Source organism: Salvia splendens, chromosome 1, assembly GCF_004379255.2.
Source record: "Salvia splendens isolate huo1 chromosome 1, SspV2, whole genome shotgun sequence".
In the NCBI taxonomy this organism is placed as follows: Eukaryota; Viridiplantae; Streptophyta; class Magnoliopsida; order Lamiales; family Lamiaceae; genus Salvia; species Salvia splendens.
The window spans coordinates 42,057,308-42,066,361 of record NC_056032.1 but is presented as its reverse complement, the minus strand read 5'-3'; the positions used below and the strand labels follow the sequence as shown (position 1 = coordinate 42,066,361).

General features: G+C 35.8%; 2 protein-coding genes across 2 annotated transcripts; one reads left to right on the top strand and one right to left on the bottom strand.

Moving 5' to 3' along the window:
* Nucleotides 1-1,377: 1,377 nt before the first annotated feature.
* Nucleotides 1,378-3,869, top strand: LOC121800751 (xyloglucan galactosyltransferase MUR3-like). Its single transcript, XM_042200261.1, has 2 exons — nt 1,378-1,686; nt 1,916-3,869. The coding sequence occupies exon 2, from the start codon at nt 1,923-1,925 to the stop codon at nt 3,618-3,620; it is 1,698 nt and encodes a 565-aa protein (XP_042056195.1). The 5' UTR covers nt 1,378-1,686; nt 1,916-1,922; the 3' UTR covers nt 3,621-3,869.
* Nucleotides 3,870-5,116: 1,247 nt separating this feature from the next.
* Nucleotides 5,117-6,626, bottom strand: LOC121800744 (photosystem II reaction center Psb28 protein). The gene is made up of 2 exons (XM_042200253.1): nt 6,454-6,626; nt 5,117-5,761 (listed from the first exon to the last, which is right to left on the bottom strand). The coding sequence occupies exons 1-2, from the start codon at nt 6,524-6,526 to the stop codon at nt 5,304-5,306; spliced, it is 531 nt and encodes a 176-aa protein (XP_042056187.1). The 5' UTR covers nt 6,527-6,626; the 3' UTR covers nt 5,117-5,303.
* Nucleotides 6,627-9,054: the final 2,428 nt, after the last annotated feature.

The window sequence follows — 9,054 nt, the reverse complement described above, 5'->3', positions numbered from 1 at the left end:
TGTCATTTACTATGGGACAAAGGGAGTAATAAATTGAGCTTCGACTTTCATGTAAGTTAAAAATATCAATACCAATTTTAATACTCCTAGATTGGAACAAATTTACTGTATAAAACAAATTGAAACTAAATCAATAAAATATGTAGCATACCACTTTTGTTATCCAATGTAATTATAGTGATTTACTACTATCCTTTATCCAAAAGTACTCCGTTGAAACTAGTAATTTTCTTTTTTATACCTCCGTCCGTCCATGAACCAAAATTAATTATCTAGTTTTTATATGTTTTTCACAAGATGAGTTATATTTTTTCTAATTCTTCAAATACTTTTTCTTTTTATATCTCTTTTATTTTATTAATTTTGTTTTAAAATTTGTTTCCAAGATTTTGAGTTTTATTTTAATGTCAAGTGGAGTAATTAATTAGTGAACTCAATCAAGTACATGCGGAATAGATTTTAACCATTTTTAATAGGTCAAAAACCGACACGCAACACGGTTTTATTCTATCTAATTAATTAGTGTCCAAATCCCGAAAATAACTATTTTAATGAATAATCAATCTAATCGTATTTTTGTCGCGGAAATCTAATCATAATTAATTCAATTAAATACCCATTATGCGGTCGCAGATTGACACAAGATAATAAGATATACACGTCTTTAAGAATAAGGATATACTCGTAGTCAAAGTCAAAGTCAAACCTTTGTTACACAAAATAGAAAAGTAGATACACGCTGTAAATTCATTATGCTCACTTTTATCTCGAGTAGTTTATATTTTGAGAACTAGGATATTCTAATAAAGTTCATATACATACTTGTTTAATGAAATTTGAAGCTCACAATAATTGGAAATCCAACAAGTATATTTGTTAATACTATGAAATATAAGACCAAATATAAAATTCACACTACAAATACTGTAATACCCAAATAAACTATGTATGTATTGGAGATAAAAATGTAAGGAGAAAATAAAACTAAATTGTATTATAATTTTTCTATGAGGCTAGCAGCCACCGGCATTTGATTATAGTTTCGTAAATGTCACATTACATGAAAAGTATTGCGCCGGAAATTTTTATTAAATTCAGACTTTAGAAGGTGTAGGTGGTTTACATTGTGGTAGCTTTGCCTAAAATTTACTTGTGTTATTTGTATATAGTTGTTGGCCTTTGACACCAACAATAACCTTATGCTACCCATAAATTCTACTCCATTCGAAAATGATTTTATATATCAACATATAAATCTAACGTAGAATATATAAATCTCATTTAGTTCATGCACCATATTATACAATATGATTGAGCTGGCATGTATCCACGTGTCCAGCGGCGGTGTGACAACCGCAAAGGTGATTTCCACGGCGGTTGGGGTTCTAATATACGCCTCCTGCTGTCCCTCGCTACAATACGCCTCCCTCCTTTCCATAACTTCTCTTCACTACTGAGAATAGAAATATAAATAACTGCGTTTTCTCTCCTCAAATTCTCTCTACATTTTCTGCACCTTTTTGTGCTTACATTTTTAAAAGAAAGTCCTAGTTTGTACAATAAGATATTTTTTATTATTGATTTTTTTTCCTTTTAGCATCATGAGTTTCCGCGTGAGATCAGCTGATTCAGTTCTACTCGTCTAAATTACCGCATGCTGAATCGTTTCAATTCTTATTCTTGCTGGTTAGTTCCGCTGAATTTCCGCTTGTTTACGCTTTTTCGTGTTGTTTAATTCATTCCGACTGCATTTTTCCGATTTCTGTTGCTGTACAAGTTTGCATCCTGAATCTCAATTGTAGCTTGTTGTTTTAGGGTTTATGTGCTTGTGCATCTCGATTTCCTTTTATGTGATTTTTATTGCTTTGCGCAACTACTTGTGTTAAAGTTCGTGAGGTGAATTTGTCGTCGCCAGATTTTTGATGAGACGCCGCTCGGCGGCGGGGGTTCCATTGGTTGATCTGATGGAGAAAAGGCATGGCAGAATGCATTATTCGCGGCTTTGTTTGTTAGCCGCATTATCAGCATTCTTTTGGTTATGCCTCTTGTACTTTCATTTTATGGTGATTGGTAATGATGGTATTGCTGATAGTTCTCCTCGATTAGAGCACTTTTCCATCAATGCTAAATCGGTTAACACTCTGCCCGTTAATCCGAATCCCTCCCCAGTTAGTCGTTCTACTGGCATTTTGAAAGATCGAGCTGGGGATCAGGAGAAGTCTAATAATGTGATTCATAGGCCTCAAGAGGAGAGGCAAACCTATTCTTTTGTGAGGGCGTTGAGGACTGTAGAGAATAAGAGCGATCCGTGTGGGGGGAGGTATATTTATGTTCATGATCTTCCTTCAAGGTTCAACGAGGATATGCTTAAGGAGTGTAGGAGCCTTAGCCTGTGGACCAACATGTGTAAGTTCACCACGAACGCTGGTCTAGGTCCTCCACTAGAGAATGTTGAGGGGGTTTTCTCGAATACTGGGTGGTACGCGACTAATCAGTTTGCTGTGGATGTGATATTCAGTAATCGGATGAAGCAGTATGAGTGCTTGACGAATGACTCTTCACTTGCTGCTGCTATTTTTGTGCCCTTCTACGCTGGGTTTGATATTGCAAGGTATCTTTGGGGGCACAACATATCAACTAGGGATGCTGCGTCTCTTGCTTTGGTTGATTGGCTAGCAAAGACGCCTGAATGGAGTATTATGGGAGGAAAGGATCACTTTCTCATGGCTGGCAGGATAACGTGGGATTTCAGGCGACTATCTGACCAAGAGTCAGACTGGGGTAACAAGCTTTTGTTCTTGCCAGCGACCAAAAACATGTCTATGCTTGTCGTGGAATCAAGTCCATGGAATGCAAATGATTTTGGAATTCCATATCCAACCTACTTCCATCCCGCTAAGGATGCTGATGTGATCATTTGGCAGGATAGGATGAGGAAACTTGAGAGGAAGTATCTGTTTTGTTTCGCTGGAGCACCCCGTCCAGGGAATGCCAAATCAATCCGAGGACAGATCATTGATCAATGCAAGAATTCGGCAGTGTGCAAATTGTTGGAGTGTGATTTTGGGGAAAGTAAGTGTCATTCTCCGAGTAGCATTATGCAGATGTTTCAGAGCTCACTTTTCTGTATGCAACCTCAAGGCGATTCATACACAAGAAGATCAGCGTTCGACTCCATGCTTGCTGGTTGCATACCCGTGTTTTCCCATCCAGGGTCTGCCTACATTCAGTACACCTGGCATTTACCAAAGAATTATTCAGTATATTCTGTGTTCCTTCCAGAGGATGACATTCGTAAGAATGTCAGCATAGAGCAAAGGCTAAGTCAAATTCCTGCAGAGAGAGTGAAGGAAATGAGAGAGGCAGTTATAAATCTCATCCCACAACTGATATATGCTGACCCTCGCTCCAAGCTGGAGACGTTTAGAGATGCCTTTGACGTGGCTGTTAGCGCAGTCATTGACAAGGTGACAAAACTGAGGAAGGACACAATCGAGGGGCGTAGAGATGATGATTTCATAGAGGAGATTAGCTGGAAATATGATTTACTGGGTGAAGATCGAGCTGCAGGGCCTCATGAATGGGATCCATATTTTTCAAAACCTAAAAAAGATGGCTAGACCGATCCCAACAATGATGAGTTATGGGATATACTATAGAATATTTGAATCTACATTCAGGATTTTTCAGCTTGTTGTGTTGAGCATAGAGGTTCCTGGTGAGGTATGCATACTAAGCTTTCTAGATCAACAGTTATACAATTAATTTGATTATCTTATGCGATCATATAAATCTGCTTATAATATTACTATATGTCAGTGAATTATCCAAAGATGACTCGATCTTACAAGTGGTACCACCTTCTATTATCCTATTGTCTTTATTCTTCATTGTTATGACTCAGATAATTATTTTTCCCATGTGGAGTCTTAGAAATGTGAAGTAATGTGGCTGATTTTATTCTGAAATTGTCAATCTTGAATAACATCCATCACCGTGCTCGTTATATAGTTTTAAATTCTGCAATATAAATTTTCAGTAAAAAATGTGTACTATCGAGTTTATAATTGAAATTCATGAAGTTTATATCTCCCAATTTATGAAAAATATGGTACATACACCATTAATATGTTTAGTTTATTAGAATTTGTAATAGTTTGATATTTTTGTAATAGGTTGTTATTATATTTAGGCTGTACATTTTTTTCTTTTATTATATGTAAAAAATAATTTCATCCGTCAATTATTTTATTTTTATTTTGTACTCCGTGTAAGAATAGCCTCATTTTTAAGTAGTACTAAATTCTAATTAACGTATAGCGAGTGTCTAGCTCCGGTTGTAAGAATAGTTTAACGGGAGTCGCCAAAATTTGATCAAATTTTGGGTTATGATAGAATAGTAAAAAGAAAATTAAACAAAAGAAAGAAATAAGATTAAAATACTTATTTTAATCAAACAATGTCGTTATGAGCAACATATCGTTACTGGGGACTACCTCTCTACCGCTTGGCCAAGCGTACACACAAAGAGATGCCGTTTTATATAAGAATGAGACGGTCGTGAAAATTTGAAACTTCGTTATTTAATAGTATTTCTTTATCAAACCTTATTCTTCTGCACTACTCTTCTCTCTCATTCACACGTCGACAAGCAGACCTACATCGTGCAGCTCTTACGAGCTGTCCCATTCGTACTCGGCCTCCAAGCTCCATTGGCACCTCTCCTTCATCCACAGCTCCGTTTTGGCAGAGGAGGATTCCATTGTACCACTTGTATTCCTATGGGCTAAGGCCCCGCCATAGAAGGATTTTCTGCTTGGCTCTCTCCTTCCTAGCTCGAGATGTTGAAAATGTCATTCACACTACTAATTCTCACACCTTCTTGGGGCTGAGCCCTGCGAGAGAAGGTGGTGCATGGGTCGAGCTTCGGTCACCAGCGTGCTTCGACATGGTTCACAGCTCACTTTGAATCACATGGTCACCAAGACAGTGACATAAAATCATTCCTCCAAAGAATGCACAGTTTACAGTAGACTAATTCTCTGTTAGGACAGGTTATTATAGTTCAAAATGTACAGTTTGTGAATTTAAGGTGTTGCACACTTTGCTCAAGTAGTTCAAACAATCAAATCCCACCTAATAACTGATATAAAAGACAAAGGAATCAAGTAACAAAAACCTTCATACCTTTGAGGCCATCTTATCACATGACATATACCACTCAATATCTCTCTCAACTCAACAACAGATGGAAACTAGAATAAAAAATTGAAAGCAGAAGAGTGAAAAAGATTTTCACCACTTCATTTCTTCACAAATGACAATCCATTTGCTTCGGCATACCTCTCCATAAACCTCATGAACCTGTCCCACTCTCGCGGAGTGCGCATGACATACTTGGCTTCGATCCCAGCAGGCTTCCCGTTCACGAACTTTGCATTCACATCAACTGACTGAATCACTCCTTCCTCATCAATCATGTAGAAGCCCGTTATGTCACCAACTACGGTGGATGAGTCAAAAACAGATGGCTCGGTGAACGTGAAGATGGCCATGCCATTAGACCCGTCCCTTGACTTTGTTAGCCTCACGTCTGGGATCGTCTGCTCGTTAGTCCCCTGTATGAATTGGATGGTTGGTTTCACCATCATCACAGTGAACCTGCGTGTGCTGTGTATTTGGCTGTGTTTGGGGAAATTCGAGTTTGATAGATGTAAAGATTGGCCATTGAATGATGAGCTTACACGAGAATGAGTTGTTGCTATTAACAAGAAAAACATAACAAACAAATAAACAGTGATTAGTGATATGAACACTTGAATTTGTTAATTAATCAGTACAGAAACAAGTTCCATGAAACTGATTCCCATCAACTATACATCAAGATCACATTTTTATCATCCAAATCTGATTGTGATTTGAATAGAAAACCTATGTAGGAGTTAGCAACCTGTTCATCAATAAACGATTTGCAGCCTTAAGTGAACGAACTGGGGAGGGAGAAGGTCTTTTTTACTTTAACGAGGAGTAAAATTGTAATTTCACGAATGAAACTATCATAACAATTTCTCTCTCTCTACATTCACTAGAAAGATCATAATTGACTCCAGGGTTCAATCAGCCTAAATTGAACAAGAAATCAATAATTTCTTCCTAATACAATCTTCTGCTTCTATTCTGACAAAGATATCAAACCAAGTTACCAAAATATTGAGCCCAGAACAGCATTACATTTCTTAAATACTAATGTTCCTTCTTTCTAATAAAAATATGCACTGCAAACAACTAAGTATTCTTAAAATTGCCACCAAAGACAAACATTATAAGTAAAACCCAATTCACATTTCGAGTTGGTGAATTTATCTTCAAAATTCAAGATACATAGCTGTGTTGTTATGAATGAAAAAGTAACTAAGACGTGAAATTGAAACTCAATTTCAATCAAAGGAATACCTGGAATGCAGCGAGGGTGGTGGGAGCAATGAGAGATGAGAGAAGAGAAGGCCAGAGAGTGCAGTGCTGCCATGGAGAGAGATAGAGAGAGAAATATGAAAAGGGAGATGATAATATAGGACTAGGAGAGTGGAGGTGTGTAGTGAGGACAGCCATTCACTATGAAAACATTCTTAGCCTTTTCAAAACGGTTGGACGAAAATGATCATTTCAGATTTTACAAGGTTACTGTTTAAACAGTTTTAAATGGACTGGGCTACTGATTTATTGGGCCTCAGCCCATCCAGTGAGGCTGTGTGGCCTGGAATGCTAACAATCATTTTTTCACTAACTATTGGTTTAAGAATTCAAAAAACATTAATACATAAATCATGGTTTTACAATTAACATGGATAAAATATACTGTGCATATATACTTATAATGAAAACTAAAAATATTGTACAAAATGTATAAAGTCTCGTAATGAAATTAATTGAACTAAATTAAGAGATGAAATTTTTGCTCTTATTAGGATTTGAATTTAGTGATGCACTCACTCATCTAGCGACTCTAGATTTTTATGATTGAATACAAAATTTAATTTTTCGTTCTTACTTTAAATATAAGTTCTCAGCTACATGTTCTAAACATCTTCATTTTGGAAATGAAGACAGGATACCATGATCTATCTCTTCTGGTGACTGGTGCCATATCCACTTGGAATGGCCATTCATAGTTGAGCGGGTAATTCCACCCTAGGCCGAAGCTGCACAGGCGGGGGCACCTCTCCTGCAGGCGTTTTAAGTCACCGTGCGAATTTCAAGTCATTTATGGGAAATTTCTGCAAATATACTTGATGAAGATAGAGACTTGACGAAGTATATTGCATCAAGTCTATGCAAATTTCAAGCCACTGTGCAAATTTCAAGTCATTTCGACAAATTCGGCATTTTCGACATCATCAACGTAAACTACACAAACTTTAATTCACCGATACTTTATGGGAAATTTAGTACTACAATTTAAAAAGTTGTGTAGTATTTTTTAGTCACGTACATATCACATAGCTTAATAAATGTGAATGAGCGTCGAATAAATACTTTAAAATAGGAATAAGTACTGCAGGAGCTGCCCAAACAAAAGTTCCCATATATGTAAATTTATTCGCCTTCTCCACTATCTCTCTCTATATATATAGTCCTATCAGATTGAGATTTTTGGGCCTAGTCGAGAACTAAGATGCGTTTTCAGCCACTCATTTATAATTTTCGTGCGATGTCAACTACAGAGACATTATGTTAACTAGGGGGCATAATTGTCATTTTCGCGCGATGTCAACTACATAGACATTATGTCAACTATGATATCAACAACAAACGTTATTTATGCCAACTATTATGTCAACAACAACATTTTACAAATAATTCATGTCAACAACAAATATTTTCATGTCAACGACCTATATTATTTATGTCAAAAACAACGTTTTACATATAATTTATGTAGATATATGTAGTTGATATTATATGTATATAGTTGACATGGAACGTAATTGACAAGGATTGTACACATAGTTGACGTTATATGTGTGTAGTTGACATGAATTGTATATGTAGTTGACAAAAAAATTAAAAAAAATTAAAATAAAAAATTAAAATTAAAAAAAAGTATTTATTGAATAAAATGTACCATGAGATTACCATTCTGTCCTTTTATAATTAATTAATCTAAAAATATTTTCCATGTGACAAATTCTGGACCACTCATTTAATAAAAATGAGTGGCTGATAATGAATGCATCTCAATTCTCAATTAAGCTAAAAAATCTCAATTGATCACCACCATATATATATATATATATATATATATATATATATATGGATGTATTCATTTCCTTTTTGTATCTTTTGTTCTTTGTTCTTTTTAATCTCAGTCCCACAATTTTGTCATCCGACGGTTAGATTGGTGCCACGTGTCATTTAATAATGCAGATTTTCAGTTGAATAATGCACACCGACTAATAATGCACCATTATAGTGTAATAATGCAGATCATCTGGACCGTTGATGAATGAGATCTAACGGCCCATATTAAGAAGAATAAAGGATCTAAGGGATGAATAGGAGAATAACGCTCCCATATATATATATATATATATATATATGGGGTGTGATAAAATACAAACTCTCTAAAATACAAACTATACAAACTTTAATCATACTCACTTAATACAATTAATCAACGGTTAATATAAGAGATTTTTCTAATGTCAACATTTTGACATCGAAAAATCAGAATTCGGACACCCCCGTCGACAGAATTTGTACACTCCGTACATCCCCCGGTGACATAATTTGTACATTCCGTTGACATCGACCCCCGGTGACAGAATTTGTACAGTCCGTTGACATAATTTGTACACTCCGGTGACAGAATTTGTACACTCCGGTGGCATAGTTTGTATAGTTTGTATTTTAGAGAGTTTGTATTTGATCACACCTCTCTCTCTCTATATATATATATATATATATACCTCTATATAGGGGTGTGATAAAATACAAACTCTCTAAAATACAAACTATACAAACTTTAATCATACTCACTTAATACAATTAATCAAC

Excerpts from the sequence above, each read along its gene's own strand:
- LOC121800751 (XM_042200261.1), top strand. The coding sequence starts at position 1,923 with ATGAGACGCCGCTCGGCGGCGGGGGTTCCATTGGTTGATCTGATGGAG.
- LOC121800744 (XM_042200253.1), bottom strand. The coding sequence starts at position 6,526 with ATGGCAGCACTGCACTCTCTGGCCTTCTCTTCTCTCATCTCTCATTGC. Across the intron at positions 5,762-6,453 it reads CCACCCTCGCTGCATTCCAG|CAACAACTCATTCTCGTGTA; the intron begins GTATTCCTTTGA and ends TCTTGTTAATAG.